General features: G+C 30.8%; 1 protein-coding gene across 2 annotated transcripts in view; it reads left to right on the top strand.

The window, feature by feature from the left end:
* PCDH15 (protocadherin related 15) overlaps positions 1-19,283 on the top strand; it is a 730,119-nt gene that overhangs the window by 696,095 nt on the left and 14,741 nt on the right. For both annotated transcript variants that reach the window (XM_039871826.1, XM_039871827.1), the window contains exons 29-31: positions 5,971-6,147; positions 10,091-10,309; positions 12,997-13,149. In XM_039871826.1, the coding sequence (XP_039727760.1) occupies positions 5,971-6,147; positions 10,091-10,309; positions 12,997-13,149 (549 nt within the window). The remainder of the gene's footprint in view (positions 1-5,970; positions 6,148-10,090; positions 10,310-12,996; positions 13,150-19,283) is intronic.

Raw genomic sequence — 19,283 nt, 5'->3', positions numbered from 1 at the left:
TATGCTTGCTGTCTCAGGCTAAGGGTGGGTCCAAGTTCAGGGACTTGGAGGAAAAAGAGAAACAACCAATGTTTGGTTAACACGAATTTTGTTCTGATTGATTAACGGGGACAAAACAATTCAACTAATCACTTATGAGGTAGAGAATGAGAATTTATAGGAATCGTGACTGGCTTTGTCTTAAGTAAACAAAGGGGTGTCCATGAGTTTTTATGAATCTTAAGCCATAGGAGGAAAGATGTTTCTTAAGCAGTAAGCGGTTTCCTAGAACAAAACAGAGTTGGGGGATTTCTTAACCCTTGCTATTTTCCTGGAGCACAGGGCTTAGGTAAATTTAACATTATCAAGTATAAAAGGAGGTATTGTCTGAACACAAATCTTATTTTTCCAAGAGTATAATTAGTCAACGTGCTTCAATATCTATGTCTTTGTTTTGTATCCAAATAGTATTACTCTATTAGAGGTCTCAAATATCATACATTTTATGTCAGGAATTAAACCAATGAGCAATTATGAAAGTATAAAACACAAACCCCAAGCTAGTCCAAAAAAAGAACCCTAGACTTCTTTTTATTTTTTATTTTTTAATTGTTATATTAGGTACATCTCCAAAACAATTCTATAAAGCCAATGTGAGGGGGAGGTAGGGTGACTAAAAGATGATAGGAGAAAATCAATCAGAGCACTATTAGTATAAGCTTTTATTTGAAAATATGAGGCATGGGAAGTTTCCCACAGCCCCTGGGGAAGGAGGGTAGAATGTTTTATGGGGCTTTAGAAGGAGAGGATCGGCTGAAACCTAGCTAGTTTTGAGAACAGAAGGCTTGCTGTTATGAATTAGCAGCCACTGTTCAGGTAGTCTGGGGAATCAAGATGGGTGCAGGGGAGCAGATAGAAGCCAAAGTCATATGCAAGAAAGTCTGGAAAAGGAACACATGTGGGACTAAGACATGTGTGGGCCACATGTGGAAAATTCTCAATTCTTCAGAGTCTTTTGCAGAATATTGTATTTAATAAATATGTCTACATTATCATTATGATTATTTCTGCATTGGAATGGAATGACTTTTTCTCTACATTATAGGCCTAAAGTTTCATCAAACAGTATTTACAGTACCTAGTGATTTGTATAACTTTCACTCCTCTTGAGATGTTAGCCAGCTTCAATATCATATTGCATAATAGTGTGGTTATACCATTACCACTATAAAAACGTTTCCTTATGTGCAAAACACTGGACTTCACGAAGAAATCATTCAGATAGTTCAAGGTAACTGAGACGGAGCAGAGCAGGGATCTGTGCTCCATATTCAATACAAAAGATGATAGAAAGAAGCAGCCTGAATTCTGGAAAGATAGTACCCTCTTTTAAGAGCCATCTATGTCTAGATACACACTTCAAGGAAGATTATAAAGCATTATAAATTGATTTCTAAGCTTTAGTCTCTACGATCTTCTTTAAACAAAGAATGATCTATAAAAATTTAGCCTTTTTAAAATGAACTACGAAAAGCAATTAACTAGGTCAACCATTAATTAGTATAAGTATTTATACAGTTAAGTATTGCATTGGTTTATTTTATGATTTATGCCTGATGCATAGTTAATCAGGCATAAAAATGATGTATATAATAGAACTGAATTACAAGGTTCATATATGACTAATAATCAAGGATTACGTTGTCGTCTTTCTCCAAATTACTGAATAGATTGAGCATTTGATAAATTCTTCATCTCCTTAAAGTCTTTACTAACCAGTTTTCCTGATTCTGCCCTCAGACACTATTTAAACTTGTTCTCAACATAGTAGCATGGGTGCTTCTTCTAAATGTAAGGTAAATCATATTACTTCAATGTTTAAAATTCAGCAATATAGATTTATTTCTTTCAGAACAAAAGGTAATGCTTACAATCCTTAAAAGTCCCCATGTGATCTACCCCCACAAGCTTTTTGGTTCTAGCCACACACTTCTGCTTCAGGGCTTTTGCACAAGTGGTAAGCAATTTTCTCTTCCAGGAACACTGTTACCCAGAATATCCTCATCACTCATTGTCTCTTAAAAGTCTGCTCAAATATCAACTTTTCAATGATACTTTTCCTGAACACTCCAGTTATTTTATTTTATTTTATTACCAGTTTTATTATTTTATTATTTTGTCTGTCTTGCTCAAAGAGAATGCAAATTCTGTGGTGTCAGAGATCTTTATTCTGTTCACTGATATATCCTAAGTGTCTAGAATAGTGCCTGGTCCATGGTGTGCATTCAGTAAATAACTGTTGAATGAATAAATGAGTGAATGAAAATGTTCCCACTTAACCCCTTCCTGAGTTTTGCTATAACTCTATTAGACTACTATGAGTCCAACTTAATTTTCTACATATTCAAACTTTAAAAATAGAGATTTATATAAAGATTTTTTTTCTCTAGTTGGGGAAGAGGAAATAGGGTATTAAAGAGTTTTTTAAAATATGACTATATTGTTTTATTTTGCACATTATAAGAAATTCAAGCAGCATAATATACAAAGAAGAAAGATTTATAAACTTTTTATAGTAAACTCAAAATCATACCACCTGGATTTAAGCATTATTAACATGATATAGACATCATAATAGACATCTCCATGATGGTCTGTATGACACAGATATGATAGATTACGGAAACATCATTGTAGATCTCTCTCTACATATAATATAAAATATATTAATATGTAATATAATATGTACTTTATATATTATATATTAGTACATATTTTAATATATTATTATTACAGAACAAGTTTTAAAGGCTTTAAACAAAAAAAACATAATAACATAAATCAATGATGAGCTAGTTGCATACAAACACTTCAGGTTGAAGAGGCATGTTCTCGATGAATTTATGTGCAATAAATTATCATGATTTGATTCCATAATTTATGTATCGATTGGCTTGATATAAGTAATAATTTAATGTAAAATATATAAGAGCAATTTAAACATTGTTATTAATTTATGAGTTAATTCAAAGTCTGTGACTGTATTTTTTAAAAATCTGAGGTAAAAAAATCTTTAGGAAGCAACCGTGTACCTATCTATGTATATTTGAGGATCAAGGGTTAAAAAATCAATCATTAAAAAATACCATACATATGTATATAGGTAATGTAACCTATATAGGTAATGTAACCTATATACATATATATGTAATAAAGATAGAGATAAACATTGTAGAAATGCTTAGGTATACAGATATAGATGCTAAGTGGAAAGATAGATTTTTACAACATGTGTTCTCAATTTTAAAGCATTAAATTTCGTTTCACATATATTTATCTGAAAAAGATGAAAAGAACTCAAATTCGGACATATATTTCTATCATAAGAGATATTTCATCCCAAAAGATCTCTAAACATTTAAGAAAAAATGTTCAGGGAGAAGATGTTACATGTTTTAAATCAGGGGTCCTCAACCCCCCAGGCAACGGATGGTACTGATCTGTGGTCTGTTAGGAACTAGGCCCCATAGCAGGAGGTGAGCAAAGCTTCATGTGTATTTGCAGCTTCTCCCCAGCACTAGCATTCCTGCCTCAGCTCTACCTCAGATCATCAGGCATTAGATTCTCATAGAAACATCGGTCCCTGGTGCCAAAAAGGTTGGGGGCCACTGTTTCAAATGACATAATTCATTTTTAGACTTTATTGATTTATTTTTTTCCTGCTACCATGTAAAAGTTAGTACAGTTATACAGATAATTTCACATCTATATTTTTAGTCACATATGATTCTGCGATATTTCACAGAAATATAGAAAAAGGCACAAGCTAAATACAAGTTTGTCCTTGTAGGAAAACATAATTTATGTAGGCATATATGAAGGATTCCTTTAGATCATATTTAATCAATACATAAATGCACTGCAGCAATTATAAATTGTTAAATTATAGTATTGGAAAAGATAACCACCTTCTGTAATATATTTAACCATATACTCACATGTCTTTGTTTTTTGACTTGTGAACTAATAGTACTAGTGAGAAAAATGCTTTCTTAATAATTCCGCAAATTCATTAAATGTCTTGAATGAATTAGATGCTGTGAAAAAGTTTATTATTGCAAAAGTTTAAGCAAAATTAATAATAATCATAATCATATTTTATGGTACAGTTACTATGTGCTAAAAACTGCAAAGATTTGAGCAAAAGCTTTAGTTCAATTAATCTACACAATGATCTCACGCAGCAGATGATTTTCTCATTTTGTAGTTAAGAAAACTGAGATTCCAAGAATTTAAAATTCCATATCTAAGGTTATGCTGTTGATAAGTAAAGGAATTGAAAACTTAAGCCAAACCTTTGTGCTGTTTACCACTAAGTTATTATTATTTGTACCTCCTACAAAATGTCAAGAGTATAATGTGGTTTGACTCCAAAGCCTTTCTTATTTTTGTTAAGTGTGCATATGTCTCTCAAGAAAAGAATCCTGAAACACAGGCTGGGTGATGTTAGACTAAGTCTTCCACTGTAGCCATTCCCTTCAAGTTTCCAAGGAGGCTACATTCAACTACTCACCAGTATTTGAGGAGTGGATTTATTCCTCATTCTGCTTTTCACATCTTCTTTCCCTTATTCTTCGGCAAAGATCTCATCAGTAAAGATATTGGTAAGGCAGAGAGACCAGCAGGTCTGAGGTGATGAGAATAAAAGGAAAAGAATGAATAGTGCTTCAATAGGAGAGCCTTCAACTATGCTGATCTATACAAACTGAAAAACTGACAAACAAAACACTTCACTTTCATCAACAATGTCCCCTATCATGTACACCATAGACTTGTGTTCAATCATATAGCCATTTCTTCCAAAGTTTAGTATCCTGCTTGGTCTTTTAACAAGGGCAAAACAAGCACACTCAGACTCTTAAGGCATTTTTTTTTTAATAGAGCAGAATGCAGATTAATTTTGGCATCTAAAGTAAAATTTATTTTCTGATGTATCAAAGAAATGTAGAATATATTTCCCTCCCTAAACTCAAATGCCTTATAGCATGGGCTCCAAAAAGCACACTGAATCTATAGATAAATTTAAAAATCTTTGTCATGCATAGTTATTAAAATTAATTTATTAATATTCATATGTCTGAATATTTTAAAATATGCATTCTAATGTTAACCTATAAGGATTAATAATATAAAGTTTTTAATAAGGAAAAAGACATTAAGGAAATTGCCATTTGTGGCACTGTAGAAAACAAATATTTCTATGGCAATAATTTGTACTTTTAATTAAAATCATGTTATGTAATTAGATTTTAAAAATGTATTTTCCAGAAAATTACCCATAGGTTAATATTATTTCTGTCTTCTCTATTGAATATTACTGATTCTACACCAAATGATATATCTTTTAATTTTTTTGTATTCCTCTAAACAGATTCTGAGATTTTAATGCAATATTTTTATTTTAATCTGGTAAGCCTGCCATAGCAAAATATCTTTATGTTCTCCCATTGCTATGATGCTCTAAAGATCTTTATATGTTCAAGAAAACAGGTATCCTCATCCTGCACCTTGGTATATGTTCTTTGTATCACAGAATCTGATGGGAAGTGTAATTTATAACATCAACCACATGAACTCAAGAGTTCTAAGACCCCATGGCTCCTATAAAGCATAGACAGCTTTATTTGTACTACATAGTTGGCACGTCCCATGAGCCATGTAAAAGCTCAAATAGTATCATAAATTCAAAGTGTCAAGACTTAAATGGAACATAGTTGGTGACCTCTTTCTACCTTATTCAGCTTCCAGCATCACTAGAAGTTAAATGCTGAAAAAATAGCTTTTTTTCCAAGAGTTCATATTCGGTAAACATTAGCAAAATCCAGGCTGTCATCATTTTTCATTTACTAAATGTCATTTCAAGTTAAGGGTGATTTTTTTCCCCCAGAAAGCTTGTCAGAATGTCATGTGTGTACTCTGTTTGATTTATAGGATTTTAGATCGCTATGTTCAGGAGCAAATCCCTGGTGCCAAAGTTGTGGTGGAGTCCATTGGTGCTCGCCGGCATGGAGATGCCTTTTCTCTAGAAGATTACACCAAATGTGACTTGACTGTCTATGCAATCGACCCCCAAACCAACAGAGCCATTGACAGAAATGAGCTTTTTAAGTAAGTACTTTTTTAATTAAAATTATTGGGGTGATGTTGGTTAATAAAAATTATATAGGTTTTAAATGTACAATTTTATAATCTATCATCTGTATATCGCATTGTGTTCACCAAAGTCAAATCTCCATTCATCACCATATATTTGACCCTTTTTATCCTTTTCTACCTTACTCTCCCCCCTTTTCCTTTATACTGTTTTCCGTGTCTATGAGATTTTGTTCGTTTGTCTGTCTTGTTTGTTGCTTTCAGTTTTATGTCCTACATGAGTAAAATCATATGGTTCTCAGCTTTTTCCATGTGACTTATTTTGCTTAGCAAAATATTTTCGAGATCCATTTGTGTTGTTGCAGATGGCAGTATTTCATCTTCTCTCACTCTGAGCAATATTGCATTGTATATATGTACCACATCTTCTTTATCAAATCATCTACTGAAGGACACTTCAGTTGTTTCTATGTCTTGGCCACTGTGAATAAGTTAGAATTGCTATTACAAGACAAGTAATAACAAGTATTGGAGAGGTTGTGGGAAAAAAGGAACCCTCATACACTGCTGGTGGGAATGTAAATTGGTACAGCCACTATGGAAAACAATATGGAGATTTCTCAAAAAATTAAGAGTAGAATTACCACATGACCTAGCAATCCCTCTCCTGGGTACTTACCCATAAATTTGAAAACATTTATTCGTAAAAATATATGTTCTCCTATGTTCATTTCAGCATTATGCTTGGTGGCCAAGACATGGAAACAATCAAAATGTCCTTCTATAGATTTTGGGGTAAATAAGTAAGTACTTTTATTGTCTGTAACAGCTCTCTGGTTACAATATCACCCACAGACAATTCTGATATAAAGCTATGAGTATAAGTACTTAAAGATTAAAGCCCACCCAAATGTTGTTGAAAATAATGTTTAAGCAAAAATATTCTAAGAGACAATTCTTAGGTTCTCGTGCCTAGAAATTTTCAAGTCCAAGAGTAAGATAAAGTAACTTCAGAGAGTCTATTCTTCTTTTGGCATTAGAGGGTCCATTATACTTATAAGCAAGGAGCAGTTTATTGAGATCACCTCGCATCAGCTTCCATTCTTGCTCCAAAGGCTCTGGCTGTTTGAGAAGAAAATACAGATTCTTTCTTAAAGAGGAAGTTTTTCTGCAGTTATGTTAGTAAGCTTAAATTTTAAGAACAAATCTACCTTTCCTCAAGATATTATTGAATCAGCAAAAATTAGTATCTGATATTTTTCTTGACTAGGATATAATTTCTTCCATCTAAGTCCATATCCTATATGATATTTCATCCTGGTGTGAATTTGAATATTTGAGTTATAAATCCTAAAAATAAAGAAAATACAAAATCTTAAACAAAACACTGCTACATATTCTCCTTTGGAAGTTATTCTAAACAGTATACATTTTTTTTTTAATGTTAGTTTCTGCTTTACTCTAGTGACACCTAGTGTCCAACAGATTCTTAGAATATGGTTCTTATCTAAATTGAAACAGTTTAGTTGAAAAATATATATTGATATATAACCATAGATATATATTCTACATATTTATAGATGTGTATTGTAAATACACATATATGTTCCAAGATTCATAATTTTAGAGTTTATTTTTCTTTGTCTATATATCTTTAACATCATATAAATAAATATATGCATATACAAATTTACATATATGTTCAGATGGGGCACATTTATTTAGTAAATGTCTATTTACCAATTTATTTATTAAAACCCACAGATTTAAAAATTAAGTTGGTATTAAATCATTATTTCATTTTTTAAAATAAACAGTAAAATTTTGTTGAACAGATTTAAAGTAAACTAAATTTGAAACAAATTATATTACTTTAAAATAAAATATAATTAATTTTTTAAAAGCACATGCAATTTTAGTTTGTATACCTTTTTAGTATATCCAGCCTATTTAATATCAATCTGTCCAGATAGTAAATGAGACATGAAGAAGGTAAAGAAAACCTCTAAACCCTACGAACTGCATTTAGAATATAGTGTTAAAAACACACTTATAGTTTAAAATAAGATCTGCCTATTAAGTTCTGATAAAGCTTTATTTAACTTCCTATGTCCAGAAAAAAAAACACCATAACATCAGAATACTGAAGATTCAAATAAATGAAAAACTAATGATTAGCATCTAGTTTAAATAATGTGGTTTACCTCTGATTTACTTTATTAAGCAAAACAACAATATCGAAGTGGAATGGATATGGGGAAAAATTTTTCCTTGCAATTAATGATCTTATTCTATTTCTGATCTTTCATTACATGTTTTAGCATGTTTTAAAATGACCTAGGAAAATTGCAATAAAATTATATTTTTCATTTACAAAAGTATATTTGTAAAAAAAAAAATCCTAATTGCCTTATGTCATAGTATGAAAACCTGAGTTAAAAAATGTGTAGCTTAAAATGAAAATTGAATTATCTAAGCCATTAGTTTTCTTAAATTGGAAGACTTATAAACTGCCTTGTGGAATTCATATGTGATATCAGGCATATATTTTTCATATATAGAATCTATATGAATAGTGTGTTAACTAGATTTGAAAGCAGCATGATTGCTCAGAATATTAGATTAAAAAGTGTCAAAAAGGCATAAAATCAACTATAAAATGCACAAGTTTGACATCTTTGGTTATAATTTGATTGTGAAATTTGGGGTCATTTTCATTTTTTTCTTAAACATTTCTTGTGTTTTTCAAATTTTCAACTATAGCATGGTATTTTAATATTAAAATATATTTCTAAAATATTTTCGCTTTGTATATTCCATATAATCACAAGGATACAAAATATTTATTAAGAATCACCCCAAAAAAGATTTGACTTGAGTATATCAAAATGTTAGCAGTGATTGTCTTTGCACTGTGGCCCTATGAATAATTTTGCTTTTTGAAATCTTTTGTGTTTTCAAATGTTTTATAGTAAAATATTTGACCTTTATAAATAAAAATCTTAAAATTGAAAAGAAAAAAACCTGACATGTTGTGGTTTTATATTAAGAACACAAATGTTATATTACTATTGTAGAATTCGTAAGGGAATTTTCAAGTGATCCCAAGGACTATCTTTGGGAAAAAAAGCCTTTTAATTACAGCATAAAATATGCAATGAAATTGTTCTATCCAATGAAATTAGATAGCAATTATTTTTTGATTCTCCTCTTCAACTCAATGCCCATAGTCGGAATTGCATTATTTAAAGGAAGAGTTTGCCAGAAATACTAGATTAAATTGACTACCAATTTTTGTCATTCCGATTACACTGATTTACTACATGCATTATTTATTTAGTCTTTTGTGGAGGGGGCAGAAAATACCTTCTAATTTGTTCATCTTTGCCCATAAACTATTGTTTTAGTTTGATATTTAATATTGTTGATATTTAATATTGTGTGGTGGAACACAAATATAGATTTTAAGTCTGAAGAATTGAATTGGTGTCTCAGATTTGTTTCAATAACTGTATAGCTTTGTGATATGCAATGAAATAGTATTATAATGTCCTATTTTACGGGATTATTCTGAAGAGCCAAGAAGATAAATAGCGGGAATATAATTTTAAACTGCTATATAATTTAGAATATTATATTTTATTCTACCTGAATAACATAATAACATAAATAATCTCAACATAGTGATTTAAAGTTTAATGATATTGATAATGACTTTTCCCAAGTCTAAAAGCATATTAAGTAAGGGTCATTGTTATTAATATTTTTGATATGTGTGTATAGATGGGTAATTACTCTTCTTTATTGCTTTTTACATATGCTTTCCCTATTTATAAGACTTCTGTCTGAGTTTATGTTTCAATTAAAAAATATTAAAAGATATTACAAAAGATTTTATTTTTTAAAAAGCTCTTGTTCTTTTAATATTATTAATTTTACTATTTATCTAACAATAAAGATTTTTGGATGGCAAACTGCTCGATATCAATAAAGACTTCCAACCATATTATGGGGAAGGAGGACGCATTCTGGAGATCCGGACTCCAGAAGCAGTGACCAGCATTAAAAAACGAGGAGAAAGTCTAGGCTACACAGAAGGTGCCTTGCTGGCTCTGGCTTTCATCATCATTCTCTGTTGTATTCCTGCCATCTTGGTGGTATTGGTCAGCTACAGACAGTAAGTATTCATAAAAGCTAAATATGGATAGTTCTTCAAGAAGGTGTTATGGAAAAACTATCTCTGGTAATATGGTTTTGTTGTAAAATATTGATGGTGCAACCATTCTGGGATTACTGTATCCTTCTTATACCAAATGACCTTCCTTTAAAGGAAAATAATACAAATGTCCAGTACATTTTTCACAGATGGCTCAATGTACCTGTGCTCTTAATATATTCTCACCCAATAGGAATATTAGGTTAGCTCCCATGTCTTTGTTTATGCTCTTCATCAGGATAAGAGCCTTGAAAGAGACGGTAATAGGTATCCTGGGGAAAAGGCAATGGAATATCATATGCAGATATTCATTTCAGCCAATTCCAAAGGTAGGTCCATAACCTAACTACATTGTCATGCTAAGTTTTTATCCATAAGGTTAAATTTACTTCTGTGCAAATGATCAATGTTGGTAAAAATATTTTAAAATTATAACACAGCATATGTAATTTTCCATGTGGTTTCTTCCTTCCTGGATAACCTCAATGGAACTTATATTTTAACATCTAACAATATATTTTGGCTGTATAGGCTTTAAGGTTTTCTGGTTCCTATAGGCAAATATATCCATTTAAAATATCTATATTCTTATTACTTAGGCCTTTCAAAATAATTATAACTAATTTAAACATCTCTCCCTGAGACAGGCTAGTAAGCTTTTCTTTATTTGACACTAGGTATGGGAAACCTTTGTGATAGAGGACTATGCATTTTAAGTATATCTCTGATTAGTGAAAATATAGGAAATAGGTTTAGAAAAGAGGTAGCCCTGAAGGTGCCACAGAATGAAAATAACAAACAAGAATTATAAATCACAAGTTGCTAATGTAACAAACAGTAAGAAATAATGGTAGAACTGCTATTCATCATTTAAAATACCTACAGGGAAAGTCCTTACATATTCTTAAACTGTTATCTTTGTTCTCTAATACTGAGAATTTTCTTTTGAATTAAATTAGGTAAGATAATTCCAATGTGAAAGTTAAAAAGTATGCTCTGCATGAAGATGCTATAGGAATATTTTCCATCTTAAAAGCAATGTGAAGTTACAGATATAATATTTAGGTTGATATATTAGAGTTCCAATCAAAAGATATGCCAAATTTAAAGCCTATGAAAAAACTTAATACTGGACAAAATTTTTAATTAATAAGCTTTCAACCCAATATTAATTTTCATGTTAAGTGTAATCTACATTACAGTTATCCTTTTTCGTTCAACTATTTCTCGAAAGAGCTTTATTCTATCCTACTAGCAATAATATCAGTGAGGAAACATATTTAACACACAATGCAATGATCAAAAACTGGATGTTATACTCAGTGATCTGAATTTTAACAAAAATTTCAGATGCTTAATATTTAAATATATTGTAGATGCATTTTTTTGATTATTTTTAGTTTAGTAAGCAGCTCAACACTCTATGAATTAATTTTAGTTGATGCTTTTTATAGATTAACAGAGTTAAACAAAAGAAATTTTACACTGCTCATGTTCCAGGTAAAATTCTATTTTAAAAAACCTAACTTTTGTACCTTCATATTCTGCCTGTAAATAAGATCAGAATCAATGGTTATTCTTTTATATTAAGATGTGTCTTTGAAAATTCATTATGCATGGGAAACCAAGAAGTAAATATGAAAAAAGTGTCATGAATTCATTGCGCAGGAATGGCACCTGTCATCTTCAAAATGAGGCCACAAGTGTAGTCAGAGCTTGTTGCCGGACTCCATTCTTTTCATATTCTTTAAGCACAGTAAACCAAGAAGCCAATTATAAAAATCAGATCATTTTTAATATTCCATTTCTGTCAAAGTTGAAATTCACATACCCATGTTTTAATCCAGTTGTATCTTATTCCATTTATCTCATTTCTTTGTTTTCCTGTAACAAACATTTTAACAGTTCACATGACTGTGACAGTAATAATAAAGTGCTCACCATTTTCAGTTTCTGAATTGAAATACTTAGTTTCCCTACTATGTCATTAAATCTGTATCAGAGTTCTAATCAGTACATTATTTATAATTTAGAATAAATCAAAAATTAAAGTATTATTAATGCAATACTTCTAATGTAGCTTTCTCCTTTTTCCTTACTCATTGCTTTCTCAAACAGGTTTAAAGTGTAAGTATAATTACTAATATTTTGCACGTGATTTTATGAAATATGAAAAGAGAAACCACAGATAATACTCATAAAATAGTCAGCCTACCCAGAACCATGTGTTATTTGTCTGCCTTCTATTTACATAGGTAAAAGATGAATAATAAAAAAAAATATGTATCTATATGCCACATATTATGAAAGAAATCCATTTAAGACTTACCAATTGTCAATCATGTTTTTGTAAATATTTTGCCTTTTCTCTTTAATTTTATCATTTAACTTTGCAAATATTTCGAATGAATTCCACACTCTAATCAAGTGGTAAATATTTTTAAAGAACTACATGGAAGAGAGTGTTCATAAATGACATCCTGTGGAGATGCCTTTGTAATATATCAGTTTATAAAATCAAATACTTGTGTAAAAGATTTTTTTAACATTAGTTCCTCTGATACCTGTCCACTATTATTAAAAGGTAGCGTATTGATAAGCATATGATTTCTAAAATAATTTTATAAAACATCCTTACTTTATTAAAGACGCCAAGCTGAGTGCACCAAGACAGCACGAATCCAATCTGCATTACCCGCGGCTAAACCAGCAGCGCCTGCCCCGGCACCTGTGGCCGCACCCCCACCACCACCACCACCTCCAGGCGTGCATCTCTATGAGGAACTTGGGGACAGCACAATGTGAGTAGACCTTTCAGGGGCTCTAAGAAGTAAATGGGTTTTGATGGATGCTCTGTGGTGAGTATCTAATTTCAACTTAATGTTGAAAAGCAGTTTGCAGACTACTTTATTACATTTTTTAAAGCAGAAAATTGTTAAGATGAGAATGTAAGTTAAATCGAAAATTAATAACCAATAAAACAATACAAACAAAAACATGATTTAAAAAAAGAAGTATTCAATATAAGGAGATATTTGCAGATGAATAGCTTGAATGTTATATTTAATCTCTAAATCTTTAGAATCGTGTAGACATTCTTCCAAATTAGAAATAGATTATGAAATCTTTTATATCTCATAGAAAATAAGGAGATTAAAGCACAATCATAAAATAGTAATTCATGATTTGGTATCAAAAGTCAACCTCTACCCGGTTACATAAACCAATTGTATAAGTCTAAAATCAATGACTTTTCTAACATTATTTTAGAACATCATAAAGTAATTAAAATCTGAATGAAAATAATTAAATATTAACTACCCAAGCACTTAGAAAATTCTTTATCATATTCCTCTCAAAAGACTAAAGTGATAGCTTAATTATTTTTCCTATACTATCTCTAAGCAATATTAAATCATTTTTAAAGAGGCTTTTAAATTATTGTTAAAAGACTATACAGCTGTTTCTATAATGATGCATCCTCAAAACAAAATTTCTTGAGATATCTAACTTGTCTATACTCTAAATACTCAAGAATAGCTTTCTGGACATGAAATGAAAAACAACTAGGAATATTATAAAATTTTGAATATGACTAAATTAAATTCAGGAAACCTTTTATTTACTGGAATTGGGTGGAGTTGAGGGACTAATACACATTCTACTGTTACATTTGTAGCATTTACTAGTAGGAATAAAACAAGCCTCAAAAATTATGAAATTCGTGGTTTAATGGAAAAACTGGTTTTAAAGATATGTATCAATATTATTTGCTATATTAATACTATTATACAAGGTTATGTTAAGAATAATTTTTAAAATCTTAAAACTGATTTTACTGTTCTATATTTTAATTCTAAAATTGAATTTAAAACAACTTCAACACTTTCATCTACTTCTAAAATAATAATACAGAATTCACACTTTACATATATATATTTTTTATCTTTTTTTATAAGTTGAAAATAATAGTCTCTTTTTTATTTATTGGTGAATGTAGGAATTGAGCCAATATGATTTGATTCTCTCTATGTTAACTACCTCTGTCCACCAAAAATATTTAGAAACTAAAAAAGATTTAGGTGTCAAATTAATTGTGTTTTATGTAAGATGATGAGGGATATATAGTCATCTGTATTTCACAAAGGCAAGTATAAGGTAGAATCATCTGGAATCAATATAGTTCGATGGTGATAATTTTCAAATAGCAACACTTAAGGACTTTTTATTTGAAAAATTGTGTTATCTATTATTATTTAGTAGAGAATTTTGCAATTCTAATATGTATTTATTAAATTCTTATATGTTCTACACATTTAATTATCTTTAACAAATTTTTAACTTACCTATTCAAAAATTTTTATAGGGATCCTAATAATGTTACTAGAAAATAAATGACAAATTATTATCAACTGTTTTTAAAAGACAAAAATCAGAGGTCATTTTGAAAAAAACTTCATGAAGTAATAACTTCATAAAAATTGAATATTTACTCTGTAATAGATATTATAGTATTTGTACATTTACTTTCTTCCAAACAATACTTATGTCTCCTTTATAAATTAGTGTGGACTAATTTTTCAGTTGGGGCATAGAAGCAATTCTTATAATCTCATTTAAAATTTCTGTTTTAGTACTGAAATCATTCATATTTCATAGAGATGAATTTTACCTGTGTGTAGGAAATAGATTATTATATATATTTTTTATGAATAAATACAAAGGAAATATATAAATATGCATTTTCTCTTTTGAATACATATTAAGTGCTTAAAGCTATTTCCTTTTAATATTTTCATAATTATTACAAATTAACTATAGTTAAAACTTTTTTTTTCTGTCACATGTTTTCTCTTTCTCACCTGTGGATACATAGGCATAAGTAAGTAAACAATATTATTCTAATACAAGGGCATTAAAAAAAAGAATAGATAAAGTGCTATTTTACTCTATAAAGTCAATTTTACTCTATAAAGTAATTTTTACTATAGAGTAATTTACTTTTAAATAGAAAGTTATATCTTCCACATCTCATTCTCTTTTGATTTCTTGAAATTGCATGAGTTTAAACAAGTGTTCCCATTGATAGTATCTGTACCTACCAAGTGAAGTTTTAAAATCCTCCTTATTTTTAATTTGTTAAAAATATTTACCTATAGCATTCAACCAAAAGTGATGTGATATCATTATATCGATAACTGTTTCCAAGAAAATTAAACCAAGAACACATCTACACAAAAACAACTGCTGTACAGTATCAAGCCCATCTTTTAAAAAATGAGCTTTTAAGATTAGAAGTGTTTTCTATGTGTTTAATGCACATTGTCCACTTTCTGAATTATTCAGGTGGTCCCAATACCCCAAGTCGACCTGTGAGAATTCTTTCTTGCAGTTTATATCTTTGCTAAAGGACACAATAACGGCTTTGGCTTTATGTATCATTTTATTTCCTCATCTGTCATCTTAATCTTTCAATGTGGCTATTTAATTTTTATTCAAAATATTTCCCTTTTAATTCATTTCTGCTCAATGGGTAAATATGCAACAATAACAAAAATTAATCTGTTACTCTGAGCTTGAGAGCAAAGTCTAATGAGAGACTATTCAAAACCACAAGTCCCCCAGCCTTTCATGGGGAAAAGTCTCAATGCTTTCATCAGAGACACTTATTTGTGCCCTTTGGTTTATTCAAGTTTATTTATGGTGAACAGCCACTATGACTCAGTATTCATGTATAAGAAAATCTTCCAGTTATATAAAAACTATGTTTTATCAACATAAATCTTTTCAGTAAAACTAGTCAACTAAAATTTGATCCAAATCACGTTCAAAAGAACCACCAACAATTTCTCTCTTATTTGTAAAATATATAATTTTTTAAGTGATTAAGCAAAAATTGAATTAGAAGAAATAGCCTCTGTCAAGATTATAGTGTAAATTCATTTTCTTAGCTGTGACTTTGACTCTGAAAGAAATTCTCCCATCTGTGCTTGGGTACTTTAATTCTCTTAATCTGGAAAATAGAAAAATATCTTTCTGTAGTATCTTACAAGCTTTAATCTCAGATAAGAAAGTACTTTTAGCTTCAGGACATAATTACTGAGATGAGACATAATGGACAGGTATAAATAAGACACAACTAAGAATCCTCTTTCCCCAAAACACTCAGCTCTGAGTATCCTGAACCAAGGCAAAATATGAAACTGTTAGCCGAAATGACAGTCTGCAAATTGAAGAATTGTGATTTATACATGAGAGAACTATTACGTGTGGTCATGGATACTTTGCTGTATTAAAATAATTGAAAATAAAAATCAGTGTACAGACTGACACATTTTTTAAGTGAATATTTCTCATGCTACTCACAGCTCTCAAGCGTTTCTGCTCTTCCTTTTTGAGACCAGGGGTATGAAAGTAATGTTTTGCTTCAGTAGATTATTGTTATTTGGCATTTTATATTTTGAAGTAGTAATGAGAACCATAAAAACATCTTTCTCAGGAAAGCTATGTCACGACCTGTTTCCTTACATTTCACTATCTTCTTTTCTTTCAAGTCTTTTCCTTCTCTACCATTTCCAACAAAGCAGGGGAAATAAATCAGTTCCAGAAGACAGGAAACATCAGCACGTTGTTATGCCCTTTTCTTCCAATGATATTGAGGTTCACAAGCAGACTTATATAGATGAATCACTTAAGAACGACCAGCCCAAGTCTGCAAGAAAATTCTCACTGATATCTGATGAGGATGCCTTAAGTACCCACAACACCCTTTATAAGGAAAATATAGATCAAAGAACAAATTCAGACTTTTCACAAAGAACAGATTCTGTAGGCTCATTTTTACCCAAAACACAAGCCAAAAATGAGTCTCTAAGGCATCCAGGAGAAAAGATTCAGAGGATGTGGAATCAGAACATCTGCTCACCTAGGAGACCGATGTGGGGACTGCCCAATAGACTGGATACGATAGATCTGGAGCAATGGCGAAGCAACAGGCAGAGAGCTGAAAATGAAAGTACTGGAACCTATCCAAACAAAAGAGGTAGTAGTAATCCTTTGCTTGCAGCTGAAGATGCCAGCTTAACAGAGAAAGAGGAAATAAGGCAAGGTGAATCACTGATTATACAAGGAACAGACCAGTTGGAATCTCTGTCCTCAGACTCTTCATTTTCTTCTCCTTGGTCTCATTCCTCAATCTCTACTTTGCCAACTGTTTCAAGAACTGTGGAACTCAAATCAGAACCTAATGTCATCATTTCTCCTGCTGACTGTTCCTTGGAACTTTCTCCTTCGATGCCTTGCATTTTAAATTCTCCACTCTTTAGGAGAGAGACAACCATGTGTATGTTGACTACTGAAACCAAGAGGAACATTTTCGAAAATCTTCCCCATCCACCAAACATTTCTCCTTCTCCTCCTCCTCCTCTTGTCCTTACTCCTTTTGCTCTTTCCTGCTCTCATCCTTCTCAGCCTCCTAGTCCTCCTCCTTTTCCTTTTGCCCCCCTCACTCCCCATTCTCCTCCCTCTGCTTCTCCTCCTCCACCTCTTCAATCTCCTTTTCCCTCTCTTCCTCCACCACCTCTTCTTTTTCCTTCTCCACTACCTCCTTCAACTTCAGTTCCATCCACTACATGTGTTTGTATACCAGCTGTTAAACACACTGTCAGTGTGACACCAGTTGAAGAAATGAAGTCCTCTGTAACACAGCTGTCAACATCAACAACAGTGTGTAATGAAGTTGCTCAAAGAGAACCAAAAGGAATACTCAAACATGTTAAAAACTTAGCAGAACTTGAAAAGTCGGTAGCTAACATGTACAGTCAAATAGAAAAAAACTATCCACCAACAAACATCCCAAAACTTCAAACTAACTGCCCTTCAGAGCTAACAAATATGGAAATGACATCTAAACAAAACCAAGAGAATTTGCACAATATTGTCGAGGGAATTGAAAAACAATCTCTCAGTCAATCTACTTCACTGTAATGTTGCTTTTCTTGTTTTAACTGGACAATTCTTTTATTGACCGTAATCTTCGAGTGGAGGCAAATTTGAACATTAAAGAAGATTCCATTTTTTACTCTAAACACAATGCAATACTGTTTTTTCCTCATTTTTAATTTAAAATATTATTAATATCATCATTACTAACTCATAGATTTATCTTAATTTTCTTAACTACGAAGTAGCATTATTTGTCTACATTTATTTTAAAAGTAAGTAATTTCAACCTATTTTTTTAATGGGAATATATGGGCATAAAAGTTAGATATCCAACTTAAATCAATGGCTTGTTTATCTTGTTAATGCAGTAACTTTTACTTTTTCATCATAGTTTTATATGAGTGCTCCAAGAAAAAGCAGACTATTACAAAAAAGCTAAAAAATATCGTAGGTCTTGTTATTTCCTTGAAGCCTATGTATTTAATAAGAAAAAATACTCCTAAATTAAAATGTTATCTTAAAATGTAGGAGACAACAGACATTATGGTATTTCAAAATAAATTCCAGGTGCTCTAAGATGTAGTCACCTATTTTCTTATAAGTACATCTTTTACTCTGGCTTGCTTTTATCTTACTAGTATGCTTATACATTTGATAAATCTTTTGCTTTTTAATTGCTGTCTTATCTATTTATTTCCCATTGTGCTTTCTTTTTTCTTCTTTATAATAAAAATAAATCTTGAGTTGTTGACTTTTGTCAGACATTTCATTGTTCCCACAGATGTTTCAAGTACTCTTTGGTTTTGTTTGTCTACATAATTACATCATCTTGTAAATTATAATTTTATCATAAGAGCTCCTTCAAAGAAAGTATTTATCTCATGTTTAATAAAGAAATTCTAATCAGTTTCAGCAAAAGAAGGTTAAGTAAATGTCTATAAAGGTTTATCTACTATGAATTTAGTTACTACTTCATTGATAAAATTATAAA

The sequence above is a fragment of the Pteropus medius genome, unplaced genomic scaffold (assembly GCF_902729225.1).
Source record: "Pteropus medius unplaced genomic scaffold, Ma_sr-lr_union100, whole genome shotgun sequence".
Lineage (NCBI taxonomy): Eukaryota > Metazoa > Chordata > Mammalia > Chiroptera > Pteropodidae > Pteropus > Pteropus medius.
Note: the sequence above shows the minus strand (reverse complement) of the source record. Positions and strands in the feature narration are given on the sequence as shown.